The 27,855-nt window shown below is 43.3% G+C and overlaps 1 protein-coding gene across 2 annotated transcripts in view; it reads left to right on the top strand.

The window, feature by feature from the left end:
- The window catches only part of LOC129706725 (small nuclear ribonucleoprotein-associated protein B'-like), a 28,207-nt gene extending 1,066 nt beyond the window's left edge, over positions 1–27,141 (top strand). Inside the window, exons 2-6 of one of the 2 annotated variants that reach the window (XM_055651162.1) lie at positions 9,682–9,793; positions 12,345–12,485; positions 18,117–18,240; positions 23,296–23,424; positions 25,740–27,141. In XM_055651162.1, the coding sequence (XP_055507137.1) occupies positions 9,682–9,793; positions 12,345–12,485; positions 18,117–18,240; positions 23,296–23,424; positions 25,740–25,777 (544 nt within the window). In that variant the 3' untranslated portion in view covers positions 25,778–27,141. Of the gene's footprint in view, positions 1–9,681; positions 9,794–12,344; positions 12,486–18,116; positions 18,241–23,295; positions 23,557–25,739 lie in introns of those variants that run through there. The other variant, XM_055651153.1, reaches the window with a different exon arrangement.
- Positions 27,142–27,855: the final 714 nt, after the last annotated feature.

Here is a 27,855-nt window from a genome sequence, read left to right as displayed (position 1 = left end):
CCCTGCTCATATACTCAAATCCTCAACTTCTATACTCAATACTCTGACTGATGGCCAATATGCCAAAAGCCTCTTTGACCACATCATCTACCTGTGATTCGAACTACAAGGAACCATGCACCTGTACTCCTAGATCCCTCTGCTCTACAACACATCTCAGAGGCCTACCATTCACTGTGAAGGTTTGCCCTTGTTTGATATCAAAAAATGCAGCACCTCACAATTCTCTGTATTAAATTCCATCAACCATTCCTCCGCCCACCTGCCCAATCTATCCATTCAACTATCTCTCCTTGGATCCCATGCGATCTAACCTTCCAGAGCAGCCTACCATGCGGAACCTTGTCGAATGCCTTACTGACGACCATATACACAACATCTACAGCTCTGCCCTCATCAACTTTTTTGGTCATGTCTTCAAAAATCAATCGGATTAATGAGGCACGACCTCCCTCGTACAAAACTACACTGATTATGTCTAATCACGAGGTTAATTCCCGGGACTTTCATATGTTGATAGATTGGAACATCTGGGCTTGTACACTCTGGAATTTAGAAGGATGAGAGGGGATCTTATTGAAACATATAAGATTATTAAGGGCCTGTCCCATGAGCATGCGACTCCATGCGGCAAGCATGACCTAACGTGGTCGCTGGAGCCGTACGGCCTCGCGGGGCCGGTCCCACTTCGATCGCCAGCGCCGCATGGAGTTGTGCGGAGCTGGTCCCAACATCGCACGGGGCTCCGAAAAACTGACTGTGTTTAAAAATTCCTCCCGGTAACGGCCACTCGGCCCGCAGCCGCCTCGACGCCGTGTCACTCACTTGACCTCCGCGCGGCTCCCGCTTCTGGTTTGGTTGTGCTTGCCGCATGCCGTATGGCTCAAGCGACCACGTTGGGTCGCGCTTGCCGCATGCAGGCGCATGCTGGTGGGACCGGCCCTTTAGGTCGTGCTTGCCGCATGCAGGTCGCATGCCCATGGGACGGGTCCTTTAAGGGTTTGGACATGCTAGAGGCAGGAAACATGTTTCCAATGTTGGGGGAGTCCAGAACCAGGGGCCATAGTTTAAGAATAAGTGGTAAGCCATGAAGAACAGAGATGAGGAAAAACTTTTTCACACAGAGTTGTGAGTCTGTGGAATTCTCTGCCTCGGAGGGTGGTGGAGGCTGGTTCTCTGGATGCTTTCAAGAGAAAGTTAGATAAAGTTCTTATGGTTAGCAGAGTTAAGGGATATGGAGGGAAGGTAGGAATGGGGTACTGATTGTGGATGATCAGCCATGATCACATTGAATGGTGGTGCTGGCTCGAAGGGCTGGATGGCCTACTCGTGCACCTATTTTCTATTATCAGCCCTTGCCCATCCAAATGCCTGTATATTCCATCCATCAGAATACTCTCCAGTAACTTACCAACTACAACTCACTGGCCTATAGTTCCCAGCAATTTCCCTGCAGTCCGTCTTGAAAAGAGGTACAACATTTGCCACCCTCCAGTACTCTGGCTCCTCTCCTGTATGTAACGACGACTTGTAAATTTCAACCAGGGCTCCCGCAACTTCCTCTAGTTTCCCACAATGTCCTCGTATGTATCAGATCATGCCCTGGAGATTTGTTTGCCTTCAAACACGACAGTACGTTCAGTACAGGCACGTGCCATGAGTAATTAGTTAGGGTAGGGAGAGTCTTTTAAAAAATCTTGAAACCCCGCATGCGCAGATTGTTCTCTCCCCAGCGAGCTGTCAGTCGGCTTTTAAAAAATAAATCGTGCAAACCGTGCATGCGTAGATTGTTCTCTCTGAAGAAGGGTTTCGGCCCGAAACGTTGCCTATTTCCTTCGCTCCATAGATGCTGCTGCACCCGCTGAGTTTCTCCAGCTTTTTTGTGTACCTTCGATTCTCCAGCATCTGCACAGTTCCTTCTTAAACAGATTGTTCTCGACTTTTATCAAGTAATTTGTCTTCAATCGCCCCTATCTCTTAATAAAGTATTTAAAAACATATAGCTCAAAGAAATATTATTTGTATACAAAACTCATTTGTCTCTTTGTTTCCTGTTGTACCAAGCTGTTTTAAATGTTCTAATTATTTTTGTTCCTTTGCGCTGTTGAATTTCTTTAAGTTCTGGCGTTAGTCTGCTATTTTTAATTATTTTGGTCTTTTCCTCGTTAGTTTGCTTCGAGAAACTCTTCAGGTAATCACTATCCATCTTGGAAAAACCCGCCAAGAAACGTGCGCACGTGCAGTAGACTGATGCGCAGTGCGCATCGTTGCACATGCACGCAGTCCACGGTGTAAAGGCAGAATTACAGCTGCCTTTACGGACCGTTGCCACTGATTAACGTCTCAATTTCCCTCATCAGCCAAGCTTCCTTACGTTTGCCTGCTTTGCCCTTCATTCTAACGGAGACGTACACATCCTGAGCTTTCTTCAGTACACTTTTAAAAACATCCCACTTGGCCGATGTTCCTTTCCCCTCAAATAATCTGCTCCAGTCAAATAGAGCAAGACCTTCTCTCGTACCCTCAAAGTTGGCCTTGCCTCAGTTGAGCATTTTAACACGTGTATCCTCTCCGTTCCTATCCATAACTATGCAGTTCTTCTGCAGTTGTATGGGGCTCTGGTAAGACCACATCTGGAGTATTGTGTACAGTTTTGGTCTCCTAATTTGAGGAAGGACATCCTTGTGATTGAGGCAGTGCAGCGTAGGCTCACGAGATTGATCGCTGGGATGGCGGGACTGTCATATGAGGAAAGATTGAAAAGACTAGGCTTGTACTCACTGGAGTTTAGAAGGGTGAGGGGGATCTTATAGAAACTTATAAAAGGACTGGACAAGCTAGATGCAGGAAAAATGTTCCCAATGTTGGGTGAGTCCAGAACCAGGGGCCACAGTCTTAGAATAAAGGGGAGGTCATTTAAGACTGAGGTGAAAACCTTTTCACCCAGAGAGTTGTGGATTTGTGGAATCCCCTGCCACAGAGGGCAATGGAGGCCAAGTCACTGGATGGATTTAAGAGAGAGTTGGATAGAGCTCTAGGGGCTAGTGGAGTCAAGGGATATGGGGAGAAGGCAGGCACGGGTTATTGATAGGGGACGATCGGCCATGATCACAATAAATGGCGGTGCTGGCTCGAAGGGCCGAAGGGCCTCCTCCTGCACCTATTTTCTATGTCTATGGTTGTTATCTTAAACCTAATCAAACTGTGGTCACTGGTCCCAAAAGGCTTCTCCACACACACTTCATTAACTTGCCCTTCCCAATTTCCCAATACTAGATCTAGCTTTGTCCTCTAACGTGTGGGAGCCTCCACATACTGCTTAAGAAAATTCTCCTGAATACTTTTGAGGAATTGCACCCTATCTGAACCCTTCATGCCATGATTTTCCTCATCTATGTTGGGAAAGTTAAAATCCCCTATACAACAACCTAATTTGACCTGCAGCTGTCTGCAATTTGAATCCTTTATTTGTCACCTTTCGGTCTGAACGAAATGTTGTTGCCTGCAGCCATACATGTAATAATAACAACACACAATGAACACAAATTAACATCCACCCCAGTGAGTTCAACAAGCACTTCCTCACTATGATGGAGGCAAAAGTCTTAGGGTTGCTGTCTTTTCCCTCCTCTTCTCCCTCTGCGCTGAGGCGATACCCCACCGGGCGATGGTAAGTCAGTCCCGCGGTTCAAGCTCCGCGGCCCGGGGGTGGTCGAAGCTGCCGCCCTCCAGTCCAGCGGACGCAGTTGTTGCCACGGGAGCTCCGGAAAACAGGCATCAACCTGTGACCCGCGAGCTCCCGACGATGTCGTCCACTGGCCCACGGCCGAGCCCCGGATTCAGGTTACCGCCGCGAGAACGCCGCCTCAGCCACCGGAGCACCGTCTCCGCCCCGCACCGGGGCCGTCCACACGGCAGTGTCTCAGCCCCGCAACGGACTGCCCACACGGGAGCACCTTCCAGCCGGGAGTTGGGCCGCCCACACGGGAGCACCTTCCAGCCGGGACCCAGGCCGCCCACACGGGAGCATCTTCCAGCCGGGACCCAGGCCATCCCACACGGGACACGGGAGCATCTTCCAGCCGGGAGCTGCGCCGCCCACACGGCGCGGCTACTGGCACATTTGTACTGGCACAATCTCCTGGCACATTTGTTCCTCTAATTCCAGTTGACTATTCGGGGGTCTGTAGTTGACCCCCATCAAGGTGATCATTCCTTTCTTGTTCCTCAGCTCCACACACATCCGCATGAGACGAACTATCCATAATGTCGCCTCTGAACACAGCTGCGACATTCTCCTTAACCAACAATGCAACCCCCCGCTCCCCTTTTCCCCTCGCCTCTGTCTCTCCAGAAGCTCCTGTGCCCTGGAACATTGAGTTGCCAGTCCTGCCCCTCCCTTAACTAGGTTTCAGTCATGCATATTAACACATTTATTTCCTTATCTATGTACCCCCTTAAGCCAAGACCCAAAAAGTCATGATCCAGTGTAAATTATTAACATACTAAGCATGGTTACCTTTGGTAGACACAAAGCTGCAGTAACTCAGTGGGACAGGCAGCATTTCTGGAGAGAAGGAATAGTCGCATTTTTTGGTCGCGAGCTGAATCTGAGTTATTTCAGCTTTATGTGTCTATCTTCGGTTTAAACCAGCATCTGCAGTTCCTTCTTCCACCTGCTTACCTTTGTACCTTGTTGCAAGCGGAACCGAAAAGTCGCAACTTTTGTACAATGGAAAAAGCCCAGCACAATTAGGATAGTCAAGGATGGAGTTAAAGGGATAGGGTTTTTTTTTTTTTTTTTTTTTTTTAAGAAAGATAGACATAAAAGAAGTAAGGAAAGTGAGAAAGAGTCGTGAAAGTGCAGGAAAGTGTTGTAAAAAGAGAGCCCATTAGAGAGAGAGTTAGAGAAGAAAGTTAAGAAATAAACCCTGGGAAAGAAAGAAAGAAAGGGAAACAGTCATTCTATTATAAAAAAAACTTTGCAAAAAGGGATATACCAACCATATTTTTCATCCCCCCCCTCCGTTACCAGATCCTGGCACCATTTATTTTTTAAATTACTATTGCACCTTATGCTCCTAGTAAGCTCATAAATGCAGACCACGTCTTTTGGAAGTGGTCTGCTTTGCCTATGAGGAGGAGTCTCGTATCTTCCAGGTGTAATGTTTCGAACATGTTTGAAATCTGTGGAAGGTACACAAAACATGTCTGAAGAAGGGTTTCGGCCCGAAATGTCGCCTATTTCCTTCGCTCCATAGATGCTGCTTAGTTTCTCCAGCATTTTTGTGTACCTTCCACATTTTTATTGTTGGTATAGGAGCGTTTTTCCAGAATTTGAGTATAAGCTTTTTTCCCGTTATTAGCCTGTAATTTTAAATAAATTATTTTGAAACTTGTTTAGTTCAGGGCTACCTTCCGTTATTCCCAAAATAATCCATTCTGCTTTTGGTATCAGTTTTATTTTAAATAGTTTTGTGAAAATTTCAAATTTCGTTCCAGAATCTTTGGATTTTTATACAAAAAACAAAAGAATGCGCTATGGTAGCTTCTTGAGACTGACATTTATCACAAATGGATGAGACGTTAGGGAAAAGTTTATTTATTTTGGTTTTTGAATAGTATAGTCTATGTAATGTTTTGAATTGAATTAGAGTATGTCTTGCGTTGATCTTTATGCACATATAGTAAGTGTTTATCCCAGCTCTCTTTTGAAATTTTTATAGCTAGTTCTTGTCCCCAGTCTCTTCTAATACCGTCAGTTGTAGGTATTTCTATATTTAAAATAGTGTTATATAAGTATGATATTAGGTTTGTTGATTTGGCCTTTGTCTTCATTGCTTCGACCAGTAAATCTGGGGTCATGTTATGATAGTCTTTTGTGTACTTTTTCAGATAGCCACACATTTGAAGATATTTAAAATATTGATTAAGGCACAAATTGGGGGTTCAGTTGTAGTTGTTGAAATGAGAATAATTTTCCAAAAACAGGACAAGTCTCATTCAACCTATCCTTTTCACATTGTGCAAATGATTGACTATAGTAGAAGGTAAAGGAAGGATTATTGACTATTGGCGATAAAAGAGATAGGGTTTCTTAAACGTGTGAGCGGTGAGACAGAGGGGTGTAAAATGAGGGTAGAAGCAATATGTAGTAAGGTGAAAAGTAAAAGTGGCAGGCAGACAAATCCAGGGCTAAAATCAAAAAGGGCCTTTTCAACATAATTGTATAAGGGGTAAGTGTGTTGTAAAAACAAGCCTGAAGGCTTTGTGTCTCAATGCAAGGAGCATTTGTAATAAGGTGGATGAGTTGAATGTGCAGATAGCTATTAATGACTATGATATAGTTGGGATCATGGAGACATGGCTCCAGGGTGACCAAGGCTTGGAGCTGAACATCCAGGGATATTCAATATTCAGGAGGGATAGACAGAAAGGAAAAGGAGGTGAGGTAGCGTTGCTGGTTAGAGAGGAGATTAATGCAATGGAAAGGAAGGACATTAGCTTGGGGGATGTGGAATCAATATGGGTCGAGATGCGAAACACTAAGGGGCAGAAACGCTGGTGGGTGCTGTGTACAGGCCACCTAACTATAGTAGTGAAGTTGCAGATGGTATCAAACAGGAAATTAGAAATGCGTGCGACAAAGGCAAAGCAGATATAATGGGTGACTTCAATCTACATATAGATTGGGTGAATCAAATTGGCAGGGGTGCTGAGAAAGCGAATATCTTGGAATGTATGCGGGATAGTTTTCTAAACCAACAGGTATTGGAACCAACGAGAGAGCAGGCTATTCTAGACTGGGTATTGAGTAATGAGGAAGGGTTAGTTAGCAGTCTTGTTGTGCGTGGCTCCTTGGGCAAGAGTGACCATACATGGTCACAGTTCTTATTAGGATGGAGAGTGACATAATTAATTCAGAAACAAGGGTCCTGAACTTAAAGAAAGGTAACTTTGACGGTATGAGATTCTTAAAGGGTTGACGGCGGATATACAATGGAAGGCATTTAAAGACTGCATGGATGAACTACAACAATTGGCTATATTTAAGAGAGAGTTAGATGTGGCCCTTGTGGCTAAAGGGGATCAGGGGGTATGGGGAGAAGGCAGGTACATACTGAGTTGGATGATCATATTGAATGGTGGTGCTGGCTTGAAGGGCCGAATGGCCTACTCCTGCACCTATTTTCTATGTTTCTATTTAATTACTGTAACATATCGATCTCCCTCACATCTGCACTTCCTTGGTTGTTATCTTTTTTGGTGTATAAATGTCTTGCTGTACTTACAGTGCCCTCCATAATGTTTGCGACAAAGACCCATCGTTTATTTATTTGCCTCTGTACTCCACAATTTGAGATTTGTAATAGAAAGAAATCGCATCTGGGTGAAAGTGCACATTGTCAAATTGTATTACAGGGCATTTTTATACATTTTGGTATCATCATGTAGAAATTACAGATGTGTTTGTTTATACCCCCATTTCAGGGCACCACAATGTTTGGGACACATGGCTTCACAGGTGTTTGTAATTGCTCAGGTGTGATTAATTGCCTCCTTAATGCAGGTATAAGAGAGCTCGCAGCACCTAGTCTTTCCTCCAGTCTTTCTATCACCTTTGGAAACTGTTATTGCTGTTTATCAACATGAGGACCAAAGTTGTGCCAATGAAAGTCAAATAAGCCATTATGAGACTGAGAAACAAAAATAAAACTGTTAGGGACATCAACCAAATCTCAGGCTTACCAAAATCAACTGTTTGAAACGTCATTAAGAAGAAAAAGAGCACTGGTGAGCTTACTAATAGCAAAGGAAGACCTCCACAACTGATGACAGAAGAATTATCTCTATAATAAAGAAACATCCTCAAACACCTGTCTGATAGATCAGAAACACTCTTCAGGAGTCGGGTGTGGATTTGTCAATGATCACTGTCTGCAGAAGACTGCATGAACAGAAATACAGAGGCTACACTGCAAGATGCAAACCACTAGTTAGCTGCAAAAATACGATGGCTGGGTTACAGTTTGACAAGAAGTACTCAAAAGAGCAACCACAGTTCTGGAAAAAGGTCTTGTGGACATGAGATGAAGATGAACGTATACTAGAATGATGGCAAGAGCAAAGTATGGAGGAGAGAAGGAACTGCCCAAGATCCAAAGCATACCACCTCATTTGTGAAACACGGTGGTGGGGGTGTTATGGCCTGGGCATGTATGGATGCTGCAGGTACTGGCTCACTTATCTTCATTGATGATACAACTGCTGATGGCAGTAGCATAATGAATTCTGAAGTGTATACACACATCCTTTCTGCTCAAGTTCAAACAAATACTTCAAAACTCATTGGCCGGCGGTTCATTCTACAGCAAGACAATGATTCCAAACATACTGCTAAAGCAACAAAGGAGTTTTTCAAAACTAAAAAAATGGTAAATTCTTGAGTGGCCAAGTCAATCGCCCGATCTGAACCCAATTGAGCATGCCTTTTATATGCTGAAGAGAAAACTGAAGGGGACTAGTGGAGTACAGAGGAAAATAAGTAAATGATGGGTCTTTGTCCCAAACATGATGCAACTTTAGAGATGTGATCACAGACTTTGACAGTGACACTCCTGGTGCAAATAAAATAAACCCACTGCTGATGGCTAATCAAGTCGTCTGAACCGGCCCGTTTGCGGAGCACGGATTCAGCCGCGGGACTTGCCTACTATCACCCGGCGGGGTCACAACATCGGAGGCTTGGATTGCCTCAGCGCAGAGGGAGAGCAAGGAGGGAAGAGACAATGACTTTGGGACTTTAAACTGTGTTGAGTATTTGTTAGTTATTCTGCAGGACTGCAGGCTAAACCATTTCTTTGCACTGAAAATAAATTAAATCAAATCAAATCAAATCAAAACAAGCATAAGCTAAAGATGGCTGCAATACAGGCCTGGCAGAGCAACACCAGAGAAGACACCCAGCAACTGGTGATGTCCATGAATCGCAGACTTCAAGCAGTCATTGCATGCAAAGGATATGCAACAAAATACTAAAACATGACTACTTTCATTTACAAGACATTGCTGTGTCCCAAACATTATGGTGCCCTGAAATGGGGTAGCTATGTATAAACACTGCTGTAATTTCTACTTGGTGAAACCAAAATGTATAAATATAACCTTTATTAAAATCTGACACTGTACACTTTAACCACATGTTCTTTTGTTTTTTTTCCTGTTACAAATGTAAAATTGTGGAGTACAGAGGCAAATAAGTAAATGATGGGTCTTTGTCCCAAACATTATGTAACTTTAGAGTTGTGATCACAGCCTTTGACAGTGACACTCCTTGTGCAAGTAAAATAAACCCTCTGCTGATGGCTAATCAAGTTGTCCACGAAGAAGGGTCTCGACCCGAAAAGTCATCCATTGCTTCTCTCCAGAGATGCTGCCTGTCCCACTGAGTTACGCCAGCTTTTTGTGTCTATCTTCAATCTTACTGAAGGGCTTTATTTTCCACAGATTAAAAGTAAGAAAGTGTGAGAGTTAAGAATATATTCTCCATTTTCAGCTACTTAATATCAGACATTGGATTTTTTTGCGTGCGTGTACAATTTAATGTTCTTTAATTTAAAAGTTGTGAACGAAATTTTGTTATTGCATTTTTCTTCCTATCTAATGACTGGATTGGTGTAGATCAAAGAATTCCAAGCTAGGAGAACGGGAAGAAAGAAGGTCGCTTGGACTTGTGTTGCTTCGAGGAGAGACACTTGTAACAATGACTGTGGAAGGGCCTCCTGTGAGAGATGTAAGTGTAGTTTATAGGTTTTTTTTCAATCCCTTCAATTAGATCTTTCGCAAGAAAAAACCTAGAAGCTTTTTCTTTAAATGGATGTTTTTTCCTAGATGTTTTTTCTTTAAATAACCTGAATGATACAATTAGCAAAGAAATAGATCAGTGAGTTTTCTGTGCGAAACAAGACCTTGGTTGAAACCTTGATAGAGTAATAGATGTTTTGGACGATGCAAGCCTTTGGTCCTCAGCATGAAGTCCAATCCTAGTCCACGTGCATCATTCCAATCTTTTGCATCCAACTGAAATTATACCGGTCTTCTATTAATCGTGATTCATATTTGATCCAATGGCAACCATCAATCAGGCCTTAATATCTGCTGGGGAAGATAGAAGTTAGGAATAGTCAGTGAGGTAAACAAACATTATAGTTGAGTGGCAAATGACAATAGTGCTACCTTCCCAATATTTCACTGAAAGAAATAATGGGTTATCGGTCGGGGCTGTATGTTGTGAAAGACAGCCTGACACCTTGCATGTCATTTAATAATATTACACTTATCCCATCCCCCTGGATATTCCGGATTAATAAATTAAGGCTTTGTCAACTAATTACAAATTGGGCTAATTACAAATAAATAACTTTAGCCAATTCCAAAACACGAAGCACTGAGCATTGGGATCCAGACATCACAGCCAACTGGCCTCAGTTCCCCGCTCACATCTGACAGCGTTCTCCGTCTGAACCAGGAGCAGTGGAACGTTTTTGAAAGTGGGGGGCTGAGCGATCACTGATCGCTGGCCTTGGGTGTATCCGGCAAAGGAGTGGAGTGGGGGGTGGGTGTGGGAGAGGTTGCCCCCCCCACCCTCCCATGGTGGGGACTTTTTGAAATTTCATGTATTAAAATCGTGTTTTAGTGCATTGTAAAGTATAATTTCAATGTTTTTTGTTTGAAGTATTTTTAAGGTAACTTTTTAAGGGGTAACTTTTTCCACACAAAGGGTGGTGGGTGTATGGAACAAAGCTGCCAGAGGAGGTAGTTGAGGCAGGGACTATCCCAACATTTAAGAAGCAGTTGACTGATACAGGGTTAGGAGAGTTTTAGAGGGATATGGACCAGGTAGCGTATCTGGGACATGTTGGCAAGTTGCACCGAAGGGCCTGTTTCCTCACTGTATCACTCTATGACTACATTATACCTCCACCATGCATGAATGCTTCAAAATCACGTGATCGAGTTTTATTGCCATGTACTCAAGCATAGAAACATAGAAAATAGGTGCAGGAATAGGCCATTCGGCCCTTCGAGCCAGCACTGCCATTCAATAAGATCATTGCTGTTCATCTAAAATCAGTACCTCTTTCCCGTTTTTCCCCATATCCCTTGATGTCGTTAGCCCCAAGAACTAAATGTAACTCTCCCTTGAAAACATCCAGTGAATTGGCCTCCACTGCCTTCTGTGACAGAGAATTCCACAGATTCACAACTCTCTGGGTGAAGAAAGTTTGTCCTCATCTCAGTCCTAACTGGCCTACCCCTTATTCTTAAACTGTGACCCCTGGTTCTGAACTCTCCCAACATCAGGAACATTTTTCCTGCAGTTACAGTAAGTGAAAATCTAGTAGGCAAGCAGGATGCTTTCACCAACCACCCCCATATGAAGGCCATTATCTTCCACCGCTTCTACCCAGTGCTTGGTACCTACTTCCAGCAGCCACTGGTTGTCCTCCAGGATGCACCAAGCCGCAGCTTGGTCCATGCCAGTCACCAGGGCGAATTCGGCAGAGAGACTCACGGCAGCGGTGCAACGCTTCCGACGTCCCGGGACTCTCGCACTGAGGCTGCTCCATGGCCGGAGCTGCAGTGAGCAACTCGCCAGCCCGGCAAACACTCGCCAGCCCCGCACCCCGTCCGCATCTGCCCCCGCCGCTGCTTCTGCTTCCATCCCTCCCTCCATCCCGGCTCTCCAACACCCTCGACCAGGTTGCTCAGAGCACAGCAGCGCCTCGTCCAAAGCCAGAGATATTGAAACATGTCTAGCCAAAAAAGTGGGGCCCCTCCCAGCTCCCCTGCTTCCGCGGCCCATGTGAACACCTCTTTCCTGCCGCTCGCCGATCTCGCTCGTGTCAGCCGCTGCCCGCAAATCCTTAAATTCCGTCTGCCGCCAAGAGCAGGACATGGCCTTACTTCCTGCGCCGGGTGAAACTCATTCACTGCCCAGTCCGTGTCTTTCAATGTTAATGTGCATGGGGACATGGTTTGGAGGTGAGTGATGGTTCGGTCAAGTGAGAATAACAGAGAATAAGAATGCTGCTGTCTTGTCAACAGACGCGCGCACACAAGCAATTGGTATTAGTTTTGACATTCTTGTTGATCACAGAATTTCTCACGACCGAGCGTGAGAATTGGGCGAAATACGTGAGTCTCACGCTCAGAGCGTGAGAATTGGCACCCCTGTCACTGTGAAATTTCGGTTGGTAATACTCTGATGAAATGTTTGGAAGTTTTGCTAACTCGCAAGTCTATACAAGTATGTGATCTTTGTTTTCAATGCTTATTCGCAGGTTGGCATGTCCAGAGTTGCAGCCCGTGGTCCTGGTGCTGGCAGAGCAGCATTGAGAGGAATACCCGTCAGTATATCAATGATCCAGATACCTACAGGTCTAGCTGGACCAGTAATGGGGGTCGGCGGTCCTTCACAAGAGGTAAGAGTAAATCATGACCATAACCGCCTTACTTATTCGTCCAATGGTAGATACAATAAGCTGGAGTAACTCAGCGGGACAGGCAGCATCTCTGGAGAGAAGAAATGGGTGACGTTTCGGATCGAGACCCTTCAGTGGTTACGGATAAGGAAAACGAGAGATATAGATGGTGATGTGGAGAAATAAAGAACAATGAAAGATATGCAAAAAAGTAATGGTGATAAAGGAATCTGGCCATTGTAATCCGTTTGTAGGGTCAAAATGGGTGGGGGAGGGTTAGAGTTAGGGAATGTCAGGGCTCTGTGAATTGAGTGAAATCACTATTCATACCTTGCTGTCTCCTCCCCTTTCTACCTCAGCCCTCAGGCTCCTCCTCCTTTGTCTTTCTTCTCCCTCCCCCCTCCTCAATCAGTCTGAAGAAGGGTTTCGACCCGAAACATTGTATACCTCCTTTGCTCCATAGGTGCTGCTGCACCCGCTGAGTTTCTCCAGCATTTTTGTCTACCTTCAATATTCGTACCACTCGGCTGTAAGCTGACCAAATTAAATGTGAGTCGCTGATTCTCTAATTTGATCAACTAGTCAGATGGTGACTGAGTTCGTGGATCTGTTGCAAGTTCTAACCAGCCACTGAATTCAAAAAAGGAGGAAGTTAGGAATTATATCCTCCACTGCTGGATTTCATGGAGAGCAGAGTGACCGATATCTGCCAGCAGGTTGGAGACTTCTCTGCATGTGTCAAAGTCCTGAACTTGCTGGTGTTCACCATGCAGATAGGTGCAGGTTGCTTAGAGTCATAGAATGTGGAAACAAATCCCTCGGCCCAACTTGCCCACACCGACCAACATGTTCCAGCCACACTAGTTCATGTCTGTGTTGGCCCATATTCCTCTAAACCTTTCTTATCCATGTATCTGTCTAATTGTTCCTTAAAAGTTGCAATAGCCCCTGCCTCAGCTACATCCTCAATCAACACACCCCACTGCATTTTGTGTGAAAATGAGGATTGCACCATGAGAATTTGTGACCAACAAGTTCTGGAGCCAAAGCTTCGGTTCGGTAATCAATCTAATCAAAGTATCTATCAGTTGCAGTATTTTGCATTGGCATGTGGTATATTGTTCTTTTGAATACAATGTTACCAATCTTGCTCTACTTATTACATGTCAGACGGGGTATTTCCAAACTAGCCAAGGGGTGTGGATGAAATTTAATTTCGTCAGATCCACAAAAGGAGCAGTAATAAAATCAAAAGCCAATTGTAAACATACACATCTTTCTGTACACTGCAATCATAACTCTTTTACGTACACTGAAACTGAATTTCACTTCATCTGAACTAATTCTATACTCGACATATAATTCACACCTTGGCAATCCAGTCCAAAATCATTTATAAATATCCACCATTCACACTATTAATTTGCTAAAAGTAGACACACAGCTGGAGTAACTCAGCGGGACAGGCAGCATCTCTGGATAGAAGGTATGGGTGACGTTTCGGGTCGAGACCCTTCTTCAGATTTGCTAGTCTGTTTCTCAATGAAAACACGATTTGTGAGCAGGAAGATACACAAAATGCTGGAGTAACTTTGGGGGGGGGGGGGGGGGGGGGGGGGGGGGGGGCAGAGTCTCTGCAGAAAAGGTATAACCATATAACAATTACAGCATGGAAACAGGCCATCTCGGGCCTTCTAGTCCCTGCTGAACATTTACTCTCACCTAGTCCCATCTACCTGCACTCAGGCCATAACCCTCCATTCCTCTCCCGTCCATATACCTATCCAATTTATTTTTAAATGATAAAATTGAACCTGCCTCCACCACTTCCACTGGAACCTCATTCCACACAGCTACCACTCTCTGAGTAAAGAACTTCCCCCTCATGTTACCCCTAAAATTTTGTCCCTTAATTCTCAAATCATGTCCTCTTGTTTGAATCTTCCCTACTCTCAATGGAAAAAGCTTATCCACGTCAACTCTGTCTATCCCTCTCATCATTTTAAAGACCTCTATCAAGTCCCCCCCCCCCCCCCTAACCTTCTGCGCTCCAAAGAATAGGTAACGTTTTGGGTCAGAACTCTTGTTGAGGGAAGAAATGAGCAAGAAGGTGTCTTTATATATTTGTATAAGGAATGAGCGAGAAATGCTTTGTAATATTGGCACAACTTTCAAAATAAGCAGATATGTATAATACAGCTGTGGCTTACAAAGCCAAATTATGATGATAAATCATACAATGAACACACTATAATGTGTAAGAAGGAAATGCAGATGCTGGTCTAAACAGAAGACAGACTCAAATTGATGGTGTAACTCAGCGGGACAGGCAGCATCTCTGGAGAGAAGGAATGGGTGACGTTTCCGGTCGAGACCATTCTTCAATGCCTGGTCTGCACCAACTGCGTTAAATGGTCAAGGGTTTTGAGCCTTGCTCCAGCATAGCGTAGGATAATTGTATTCACTGCAGCAAATATCAGGATGAGGTATGTCATATGTAAGATGATACTGCAGGTGTATTGATATGTTAATTTGAAGCACACACATAGTGATCAAATGGCAGATGTGTATAGGTTTGTATTTCATCTCTGGTGACTATTTGGAAAATGTTTAGTTTATTTATGGTCACGTGTACTGAGGTACAGCGAACAGCCTTTGTCACGGGGTAACCAGCCAGTGGAAAGACAATACATGATTACCTCGAGCTGTGGATACATGATAGAAACATAGAAACATCCAAAATAGGTGCAGGAGGAGGCCATTTGGCCCTTCGAGCCAGCACCGCAATTCATTGTGATCATGGCTGATCATCCACAATCAGTAACCCGTGCCTGCCTTCTCCCTATAACCCTTGATTCCGCTAGCCCCCTAGAGCTCTATCTAACTCTTTTAAATTCATCCAGTAAATTGGCCTCTACTGCCCTCTGTGGCAGAGAATTCCATAAATTCACAACTCTCGGTGAAAATGTTTTTTTCTCATCTCAGTTTTAAAAGGCCTCCCCTTTATTCTTAGACTGTGCCCCCTGGTTCAGGACTCCCCCAACATTGGGAACATTTTTCCTGCATCTAGCTCATCCCGTTATTTTATAATTTTATTTGTTACCCTCCCATCCTTCTAAATGTGATAAGGGAATAACATTTTGTGCGAGGTAAAGCCAGCAATGTCCCATCAAAGGGTTACTAGATTTACTAGAATGTTGCCTGGGTTTCAACAACTAAGTTACAGAAATAGGTTGAGTAAGTTAGGTCTTTATTCTCTGGAGCGCAGAAGGTTAAGGGGGGACTTGATAGAGGTCTTTAAAATGATGAGAGGGATAGACAGAGTTGATGTGGACAAGCTTTTCCCACTGTGAGTAGGGAAGATTCAAACAAGAGGACATGACTTCAGAATTAAGGGACAGAAGTTTAGGGGTAACATGAGGGGGAACTTCTTTACTCAGAATGGTGGTGGTGTGGAATGAGCTTCCAGTGGAAGTGGTGGAGGCAGGTTCGTTGGTATCATTTAAAAATAAATTGGATAGGCATATGGATGAGAAGGGAATGGAGGGTTATGGTATGAGTGCAGGCAGGTGGGACTAATGGGGGAAAAAAAGTTGTTCGGCACGGACTTGTAGGGCCGAGATGGCCTGTTTCCGTGCTGTAATTGTTATATGGTTATATAAAGATAGTCCAAGGTTCCCCAAAAGTAGATAGTAGTTCAGGACTGATCTCTGGTTAGGTTAGGATGGTTCAGTTGCCTGATAACCGCTGGGTTAATTCCCAGGATTCACCATGTTAATTCCCGGGATGGTGGGACTGACATATGATGAAAGAATGGGTGATGAAAGAATGGGTTGACTGGGCTTGTATTCACTGGAATTTCAGAAGGATGAAGGGCTATCTTATAGAGACTTGTAAAATTCTTTAAAAATGTGTCACAGATTAAGAATAAAGGGTAGGCCATTTAGGACTGAGATGAGGAAAATCTTTTTCACCTAGAGAGTTGTGAATCTGTGGAATTCTCTGCCACAGAAGGCAGTGGAGGCCAATTTACTGGATGTTTTCATGAGAGAGTAAGATTTAGCTCTTGGGGCTAAAGGATTAGAGGGATATGGGGAAAAAGCAGGAACGGGGTACTGATTTTAGATGATCAGCCATGATCATATTGAATGGCGGTGTTGGCTCGAAGGGCCGAATTGCCTACTCCTGCACCTTTTTCTATGTTTTTCTATGGGAAGAACCTGTCGCTAGGAGAGGGGAGAAGAGGAAATGGCCATGGTGCGACTTATCCTTGATTATGCTGCTGTCCTTGCCGAGGCAGCGTGACATATGAAGGGAGTAAATGGAAGAGAAGTTGGTTTGTGTGATGGTCTGGGCTGCATCCACTATTCTCTGCTATTACTTGCGGTCTTGGATGGAGCTGTTCCCAAACCAACATGTGATGTATCCAGATATGTACGGCACATCTGTAGAAGTTGGTGGGGGTTGTTATGGACATGCTGAACTTCCTCAGCCTTCTTAGGAAGTAGAGGTTTTGGTGTGTTATGTCATCTGTGGTTCAAGTCTTTGTCCCAAAGTCAGAAGTCTATTGAATTTTGTTGTTGAAAACCAAGGGTGGATTTGGTGATTGCTTGAGGGCACAAGGTTTTCGGATAAAATGCTAAATTGAGACCCCAATCTGGTACCTATCGTATTTGGACGGGAAGTTTTCATGCTGGGATGTAATGTTAAAATTGTACAAGGCATTGGTGAGGCCAATTCTGGAGTATGGTGTACAATTTTGGTCGCCCAATTATAGGAAGGATGTCAACAAAATAGAGAGAGTACAGAGGAGATTTACTAGAATGTTGCCTGGGTTTCAGCAACTAAGTTGCAGAGAAAGGTTGAATAAGTTAGGTCTTTATTCTCTGGAGCGCAGAAGGTTAAGGGGGGACTTGATAGAGGTCTTTAAAATGATGAGAGGGATAGACAGAGTTGACGTGGAAAAGCTTTTCCCACTGAGAGTAGGGAAGATTCAAACAAGGGGACATGACTTCAGAATTAAGGGACAGAAGTTTAGGGGTAACATGAGGGGGAACTTCTTTACTCAGAGAGTGGTAGCGGTGTGGAATGAGCTTCCAGTGGAAGTGGTGGAGGCAGGTTCATTGGTATCATTTAAAAACAAATTGGATAGGCATATGGATGAGAAGGGAATGGAGGGTTATGGTATGAGTGCAGGCAGGTGGGACTAAGGGGAAAAAAAGTTGTTCGGCACGGACTTGTAGGGCCGAGATGGCCTGTTTCCGTGCTGTAATTGTTATATGATTATATGGTTATATGCTACTATTTTGGGGAATGGGGAAGTTGTCACTAGTATCACTATTGCTCATTCAACAATGCTATTATCTTATTGCTGTTTGTGAATCAACCCTATGTATAAATGGCACACATTGTATCAATGACTTTGAAAGGAACCCATTGATTGAAGCTGGTTAATTATTTACGATTGTGAATGGCAGTGTACAGTCTCTGTCTAAAACCCTGTCTTCTGGGAACAATTTAATATTTGTGCCAACATTGATATGTTGTTCTCTGTGTTGGGTAATTCCTCTTGAAGTAAGTTCTTGGGTGATTCTGTAGCTTTTATTGCCTTGTGTTTGTTTATTGCTTTAGGTAATGACACCTCGGGCTGGAGAATCTGGAGGTGTACCTGTTCCTAGTTTTTCTGCTGCCCCTCAACCTCACATACTAATGAGAGGGGTCCCACCTCTTGTGAATCTTGTGGAAGCAAGAGCAGGTGGGCACATGAGTATTTACCTGTCACATATGTGATGCACAAGGCACCAATATCAGTTTCTGGGCTTAATTGAAGGTGCATTGTGAATAACTATGCTTTCATCGTGTTTGCAGATTCAGATGGTGGAACACATTATTTTCTTATTGCAGACTCTGCCTGATCTCCATGTTGACACAAGGAAATGTTGATGCTAGAATCTTGCACAGAACACAAAGTGATGGCATAACTCTGTGGTTCAGGCAATATCTCTGGGTATAATCAGGAAATATCTATGGGCACATGATGTTTTAGGTCGGAACCCTTTTCCAGACCAAAGAAGGATCCTGACCTGAAAGGTTACAAATCCAAGTCCTCCTGAGATGCAGCCTAGCACCAAGTTCAGAACAGTGTTGCCAAGTTTATTTGATCACCTATAACATAGAAACATAGACATAGAAAATAGGTGCAGGAGGAGGCCATTCGGCCCTTTGAGCCAGTACCGTCATTCATTGTGATCATGGCTGATCATCCCCTATCAATAACCCGTGCCTGCCTTCTCCCCATATCCCTTGACTCCACTAGCCCCTAGAGCTCTATCCAACTCTCTCTTAAATCCATCCAGTGACTTGGCCTCCAATGCCCTCTATGGCAGGGAATTCCATACATTCACAACTCTCTGGGTGAAAATGTTTTTTCTCACCTCAGTCTTAAATGACCTCCCTTTATTCTAAGACTGTGGCCCCTGGTTCTGGACTCGCCCAACATTGGGAACATTTTTCCTGCACCTAGCTTGTCCAGTCCTTTTATAAAATTTATATGTTTCTATAAGATCCACCCCCTCATCCTTCTAAACTCCAGTGAATACAAGCCTAGTCTTTTCAATCTTTCCTCGTATGACAGTCCCGCCATCCCAGGGATCAATCTCGTGAACCTACGCTGCGCTGCTTCAATCACAGGATGTCCTTCCTCAAATTCCACAACTATAACTTGTTCAATAATAGCCAGTTTGAGTTTCCACCTGGACTACTTGGTTTCAGACCCTAGTCCAAACATGGATCAAACGGATATATTCCAGAGGTGAATTGAGAATGACTACCCTTCGTGTCAAATTGGTATTTGACCCAGTGTAACATCGAGCTGGCCTGGAAAAACTGAACTTAATGAGAAATGAGGCAAAATCACTCCAGTGATTAGAATTGTACCTTGAAGAAATACAGTGTGGTTGGGGCAGTATTGAATATAGAAAAGGGAATATTTCTGATGGGATGCTGGGGATAAGCTGTTGAAAAGAAATGGGTTAAAGACTGGTTAAATAGAGAGAACATTAATAATGTAAAATCTGTGAAATGAGGATGGTTAGAGAGAGGGTGGAATCTACATGGAATTAATTGGAGCTGGGGACATCTACTATGGAATGCGATTTATAAATCCATAAATGATTGGAGCAGAATTGGGCCATTCAGCCCATCAAGTCTACTAAGCCATTCAGTCATGGCTGATCTATCCCTCCTAACCCCAATCTCCTGTCTTCTTCCCCATAACCCCTGAAACACATGCTAATTAAGAATCTATCTACCTATCTCTGCCTGAAACATATCAATTGAATTGGGTTCCCCACCCTTTTGTGGCAATGAATTCCACAGATTGACCACCCACCGACTAAAGAGATTCTCCTTCCTAAAGCAATGTCCTTTTATTCTGAGGCTATGATCTCTGATCCTAGACTCTCCCACCAGTGGAAACATCCTCTCTACATCTACTCTAGCAAAGCCTTCACCCCCCCCCACCCCCATCCTTTTAAACTCCAGCAAGTAGAGCCCCAGCACTGTCAAATGCTCATCATATGTTAACCCACTCATTCCATATAACCATATAACCCGTCACTTGACCTGTCTCATTTCCTAACATCAGGTCCAGCACTGCCCCTTCTCTAGTAGGTACCTCTATGTATTGCAGCAAAAAACTATCCTGCACACATTTTACAAACTCCAAACCATCCAGCCCTTTTACAGAATGTGTTTCCCTGTCTATGTGTGGAAAATTGAAATCTCCCACAATCACTACCTTGTGCTTACTACTAATATCTACTATCTCCTTACACATTTGCTCTTCCAATTTTCGCTCCCCATCATTCCTGGGATCATTCTTGTAATCTTCCTCGAGACCATCTCCAGCGCCAGCACATCCATTGTCAGATATGGGGCCCAAAATATCTCTCAATACTCCAAATGCGGTCTAACCAGCGCCTTATAAAACCTCAGCGTTGCACCCCTGTTTTTGTATTCTGGTCCTCTCGAGATAAATAATGTGCACGTTTGGTCAACACCTTCCTAAAAACAAGGGAAAGAAAACACAGAGGTTGAACTACAAGATTGGTGATTTTTATCCCTAGCTGTGAGTTGGACAGTGATTGAAAATCAAAATATCAAGTTGCTATAAATCTGAAATAAAAACTAACTGTTGAAAATATCAGCAGGTCAGGTGGCATTTATGAAAAGAAAAATAGTTTGTTTCGGATCGAGTTCCCATTGTCAGAATCCAGGTATATACATCTGTCCCATTTGTGATGGTCATCCTTGCTTTCTATTTCCTTACTCGTCTTTGATAAGGTGTTCATCTACACTCACTTCCACAGTGTGCACTCTCATGTTCTTTCCTTCACCTTTCTATAGCTTTAAACCCGTCCCACAGTGCGAGTTCATTCAAGTGCTCTCCCGAGTTTAAAAAAAAAATCAAATTTGTGGTAAGCACGGAGAATGAACGTAGCGGGGGCGTCTCTTACCGGCTCGTAACCCTAGCGGCAGGTACTCGGGAAGACTCGCTAACGGCAGGTAAGCACAGGAAGACTTGTGAAGATTTTTCAACACGTTGAAAAATGAACACGAGAGCCCCGAGTTACCGACGAGTGGCCATTACCATAAATCTCCGAGTTTGAATCGGGGCAAACTCGGGAGAACTCTTGGAATGAACTCGCACCGTGGGACAGGGCTATTACACTATTTTTCACTTTCTCAGTTCTGACGAAGTGTCTTCAATCCAGAACGTTAACAGTTTCTCTTTCCACAGATGCTGCCTGATATGCTGAGTATTTTCAACATTTTCCGTTTGTATTTTGATCATCAGTATCATTTTTTAATTACTAATTATCTTCAACTATCTCCCCATCCAACAATTATCTTCCCATCCTGCGTTTGGGCTGTTCGACCTGCTGCCCTCTGGAAGGCGCTATAGGTGCATCAAATCCAGGACAAATAGACTCAGGAATAGTTGTTTTCCGAAAGTCATAACTACTCTTAATTCACACATGCACTGACTTCACAGCCCAACACCCGGACTTCCATCTATTCTATCCACGTACTGAAATTTGGAACTGTATTGTAACTTTAATTTTTAATATTTTTAATTAAAAAAATTTTTTTTTAATATAATCTTTAAACATCTGCCTAAGAATACTATCTATTCATCCTTCACCATTTTAGCGCCGCAGAATTGTGCACCTATCTCCCCCCCCCCTTTTTGTTTTGTTTTCTGTTTCTTGTTTTTTGTACTAAATTATATGTATGCACTGAGTACGAGCTGCTTTTAATCTCATTGTACATGTATAGTGACAATAAATGGCATATCATATATCAACTGCTTTTCCAACCATTCACAACAGCTTAATCAATGACCTTCCTTTCATCAAATAATCTGAAGTGAAACGTTTACTGATGTGTGTACAATCTTCAACTCCTTTCACAAATGAATTGGTCCGTTCAGTTTTGTTTATTGTCAAGTTTACTGAGGTACAGTGAAAAGCTTTTGTTGCGTGCTAACCAGTCAGCAGAAAGACAATACACATAGAAACATAGAAAATAGGTGCAGGAGTAGGCCATTCGGCCCTTCGAGCCTGCACCGTCATTCAATATGATCATGGCTGATCATCCAACTCGGTATCCTGTACCTGCCTTCTCTCCATACCCCCTGATCCCTTTAGCCACAAGGGCCACATCTAACTCCCTCTTAAATATAGCCAATGAACTGGCCTCAACTACCTTCTGTGGCAGAGAGTTCCACAGATTCACCACTCTCTGTGTGAAAAATGTTTTTCTCATCTCGGTCCTGAAAGATTCCCCCTTTATCCTTAAACTGTGACCCCTTGTCCTGGACTTCCCCACCATCAGGAACAATCTTCCTGCATCTAGCCTGTCCAACCCCTTAAGAATTTTGTAAGTTTCTATACGATCCCCCCTCAATCTTCTAAATTCTTCTCTCAATTCACCAAATGCAGTCTAACCAGCACTCTTCTAAATACACAATTGCAATCGATCAATTTACAGTGTGTAGATACATGATAAGGGAATAATGTTTAGTGCAAGGTAAAGCCAGCAAAGACCAATCAAGGATAGTCTGTGAGTCACCAATGAGGTGGATAGTATTTCGGCACTGCTCTCTGGTTGTGGTTGGATTATTCAGTTGCCTGAGAACAGCTGAGCAGAAACTGTCCCTGAATTTGAAGGTGTGCGTATTCACACTTCTATTCCCATGCAGCAAGACTAAGACAGTATCAGGCATGGGTTCATGTGGCCAATACCTTTGTGCCATAAACATAAGAAAATTCGAAAGAGGAGTAGCATTAGAGGCCAACTGGACCCTTTATAATAAAGGAGGAGGCCTGAGGGTCCATTCTTGACCTCAACACTCCATTCTTGACCTCAACACTCCATTCTTGACCTCAACACTCCATTCTTGACCTCAACACTCCATTCTTGACCTCAACACTCCATTCTTGACCTCAACACTCCATTCTTGACCTCAACACTCCATTCTTGACCTCAACACCACATACGGTGCCAAGCAATGACCGTCTCCAATTTTAATTTCTGCATTGGAACATCAACTACTTTCGCCATAAAGGCAATGGTTCTATAAAAGGTAAACAAACCTACAAATCAAAAGTTTGAGAGTAACATAGATCACGCTGTTTGCCTGGTAGCTAGCACATGTACCTACATGTCAGTTTTGAACTTTTTGTGACATTATGTAAAAAGAAAACATGAAATATAGACGATTAATGTCCAATCCTTCATGCTGCAGGCTTTCTGGGATCGCCACCTCCTGGCTTGAGATTTCCATCTGGACTCCCAATGGGGATGCCTTCAGCCAGAGGAGTTCCCATGGGAATTCTGCCTGGAATTAGACCACCAATGTTGCCCAGGATGAGAGGTAAGTATCAAAATAGTATTGTACCTTGGGTTATGTGGCTCTCTCCTGACTATCTTGTTTGTTCTGAAGGGTTTGGAGGACCTTAATTTTGATTCCACTGATATGGTGTGTCTTTGTTAACATCTCTTTCCTCAGTAAATAGTGTGCATTTTTTCTACTCATTTCACTATTTGTCCCAGACTTAATTTTGTGTAGAGGTACAGTGTGGAAACAGGCCCTTCAGCCCACCGAATCCATGCTGACCCATACTCGAGCACTATCCTACGCGCAATCTTTATCGAAGCCAATTAACCTACAAATCTAGACACCTTTGGAGTGTGGGAGGAAACCAGTACATAGAAAATAGGTGCAGGAGTAGGCCATTCGGCCCTTCGAGCCTGCACCGCCATTCAATATGATCATGGCTGATCATCCAACTCAGTATCCTGTACCTGCCTTCTCTCCATACCCCCTGATCCCTTTAGCCACAAGGGCCACATCTAACTCCCTCTTAAATATAGCCAATGAACTGGCCTCAACTACCTTCTGTGGCAGAGAATTCCAGAGATTCACCACTCTCTGTGTAAAAATTGTTTTTCTCATCTCGGCCCTAAAAGACTTCCCTTATCCTTAAACTGTGACCCCTTGTTCTGGACTTCCCCAACATCAGGAACAATCTTCCTGCATCTAGCCTGTCCAACCCCTTAAGAATTTTGTAAGTTTCTATAAGATCCCCCCCCTCAATCTTCTACACCTAGGGAAAACCCATGTGGCCACGGGGGGAATGTCCAAACTCGGTATAGACAGCACCCCTAGTCAGGATCGACTTGGGTCTCTGGCGCTATAAGGCAGCAACTCTACCGCTGCACAACCAGGCCTTCATGTTGGTGAACAAGGAAAGCACATTCAATGTAAGTAACTACTCTTGTGTGTAGTTGTGTGTGACCCCTATCCTATCAAAACCAACTTTGCCAGTTGAAAGAAGTGACATCATTCTTTGGTATGGTACACTACTCTTCCAGTTCCTTTCTCCAGTCTTTGAATGTGTGAAATTAGCACCCCCATACCTGCATCTCTCCAAATGTAACCCTTCAGGATTACATTTCTGAAATGGTCCCAAGTTACAAATGTTTTTCTAAATAACTTCTGGATATTCCTTCTGGCATTCTTGTGTTGAATTCACATAGAAACATATGTTCAGAGTTTTTTTTGGTGCAGGAGTAGGCCATTCGGCCCTTCGAGGCCTGCACCGCCATTTAATATGATTGTAATTTAACTTGATCATCAGATCACTTGTGGTATCTTGTATTGCCTTCTCTCTCCATACCCTCTGATCCCCTTGGCCACAAGGGCCACATCTAACATCCTCTTAAATATAGCCAATGAACTGGCCTCAACTACCTTCTGTGGCAGAGAATTCCACAGATTCACCACTCTCTGTGTGAAAAAAGTTCTCCTCATCTCGGTTTTAAAGGGGTTCCCCCTTATCCTTAAGCTGTGACCCCTTGTCCTGGACTTCCCCAACATCGGGAACAATCTTCCTGCATCTAGCCTGTCCAACCCCTTAAGAATTTTGTAAGTTTCTATAAGATCCCCTCTCAATCTCCTAAATTCTAGAGAGTATAAACCAAGTCTTTCTTCATAAGACAGTCCTGACATCCCAGGAATCAGTCTGGTGAACCTTCTCTGCACTCCCTCTATGGCAATAATGTCCTTCCTCAGATTTGCAGACCAAAACTGCACGCAATACTCCAGGTGTGGTCTCACCAAGACCCTGTACAACTTCAGTAGAACCTCCCTGCTCCTATACTCAAATCCTCTTGCTAGGAAAGCCAACATACCATTCGCTTTCTTTACTGCCTGCTGCACCTGCATGCCTACCTTCAATGACTGGTGTACCATGACACCCAGGTCTCGCTGCATCTCCCCCCTTTCCCAATCGGCCACCGTTTAGATACTAATCTGCTTTCCCGTTTTTGCCACCAAAATGGATAATGTTATTATGTTCAGATGTTTTTTGGTTTTGGGTTTGGTTTACTTGCTTGAGCACCGATCCTGGCGTTATAGCACAGATACTTTGTGTTTTAATTGTAATTTAACTTCCATGTTACAGATCAATTGTGGTTCTTGTTTTGTTTCACTCTTGATTAACCATTTATGCTGCCTCACTTAAGGTAGATGAAATGCATGAAATATTTTATTTAGCTGTTCTACTTATCCAAACTTCTAAATTGTTCTTTAGAAAGCAGAAAATATATAGATGCTGCTACCTGTATTGTTACTGTGTTTTATATTGCATGGCTGTATTCACATAGGTCTATTGGTTTCTCCCCAAGGTTTCCCTGGATCACGAACAAATCCTCCAAGGCCTTAGAAGAAGGGACGAGGGACTTTTTGAACATTTACTCAACTGTGAACTGAATAGTTCATGGAATTAAGTTATTTTCATTTACCCTTTACTTATGTGAGCTGGAGATTTTCCAAATGGGAAAAATCACCTGTCGACAAAGATGTTTCCCATCAAGGAGAGACTGATGATCTCCCCGTTTTGTCCTCTGGTTCAATCAGCCATGATTTTTTAATCTGTTTCGATTTTCATTGATCAACAGCAGATTTCTGACAATATTGGGCAAAACGTAATTATTATATTTTTGTTTCGTGGAATCAGAACTCATAACATTCTCTGCATTACAAGAGTATTTAATATAAAAGTTATCCCATTTTTATTTTGTTTTATTTTATTATTTTTTTAAACCTGGCATAGATTGATAGTAAAAGAAACAAGAGGAATAGTGTTCATTTAAACCGCATGCTTTGTCAGACTGCTAGAATGGAACAGTTAAATTCGGGATCGCCAAAGCTTGTATGAAACTTTGGCTGTGATGTTGAAGGGTCAAGTTTCAATTTAATACCATTCTAAAATACAAACCTGAAAGATACAAAGTTCCACTTCCAAACTGTTGGCAGCTCTATAGAATGGCAAGAACACTTGAATTGGTTTCAATGTACCTTGGTTAAATTGATGTTCTTGTTCTCAGTTTCTGATTGTATCTTCAGTGGAATGAAATGACTACTCAATTTCTCTCTGTAACTGTTACATTTTCAATAAAGTGGCATTGACTAAGGAAATGTTAATGCCTTGGAATCAGATTCTGGCATGTGATACCATCCCGGAGAACAAGGAAATAATTAGCATTAAATGCATAAGTTTTGTATTGACTCAGCAGGGTTGGGATAGTGCTAAACTCAGAGGGAAATGAACCTGAGTCACTAAAAAACACGGGCATAATCACCTATTTTTGTTGTAAAATATTAAGTAATTGGATAAATGGGCCCTGGAGTTTTGTTAATTTGGTTGGACCATTTTCCAAATATTTACCTTACCATGCCTCCAAGCCACAAGGGGCCATTCAAAAGCCAAAATTAAGAGGTTGTTGATAAAGTTATAAGGCAGTGTCAAAAAATACAATGTTGCTATTGAGGCCAATTATTTTCTCAGTACATTATCATGACTTATTCATACGAACTCTGGATGAAACAACATTCCTGAATAAATGCATCTTGGTTCCATAAGAATCTGAAATATGCACCTATCCTTGTACTGTTACAATTTACGCTAAATGTTATCTTGCATAGACTTTTATATTATGTAGTTTTCACTCCAACCTTTTAGGTTGAGTGGTGCCATCTGCATTATACAGTTTTGCTCAAGGGTAAGCTGGGCGGATGAGCATAAACTGTGAGTATATAATCGCTGCACAATGAGCAATACTTCAAATGGTTGATATTGCCCTGTCCCACTGTACGAGTTCATTCAAGAGCTCTCCCGAGTTGTAAAAAAAAAAAAAAAAAACTCACCCCTCGCTGCGAGGCGCTCCAAATGAACGTAGCGGGTACGTCGGAGCTCGGGGACGTCTCTTAGCGGCGCGTATGTCGGGAGTCGGCGAGGTCGCAGCGCTGGAAAGGCAGTGCCAAGCTCGGGAGCGCTCGTGAAGATTGACACACAACATGTTGAAAAATCGTCCTTTGGAGCCCCGAGTACCTAGAGTTGCCGGGGTCCGCTAAAACTCCGAGTTCGAATCAGGGGAAACTCGGGAGAATTCTTGAACGAACTCGTACAGTGGGACAGGGCTTTAACTTCCAAGCAGTAATCCAAATGACCTATCCCCAGTCTTTTAAATTATTTTTTGTCCGCTCCAGCATCAAATATTGATGGTTTTTGCCTCGACTGTTGGAAGTAAATTCAACAACGTAAATTTCTAAAAACAATTGGCCTCTTCTAACCCCTTGTTGCTGTAGTTATATTACAGTTATATACTAGTTGAGATCACTGATTTCTCCCTATCCCGATCCCTGCACAAGCTCAATAAACATTCACACTGACCTCCTGTATCATACCTCAGAGGCGGAGTTTCTGAATAAGGTGAGGTGAAGGTTCTACCCTAGTGGGAA

Source organism: Leucoraja erinacea, chromosome 2 (genome assembly GCF_028641065.1).
Source record: "Leucoraja erinacea ecotype New England chromosome 2, Leri_hhj_1, whole genome shotgun sequence".
In the NCBI taxonomy this organism is placed as follows: domain Eukaryota; kingdom Metazoa; phylum Chordata; class Chondrichthyes; order Rajiformes; family Rajidae; genus Leucoraja; species Leucoraja erinaceus.
Note: the sequence above shows the minus strand (reverse complement) of the source record. Positions and strands in the feature narration are given on the sequence as shown.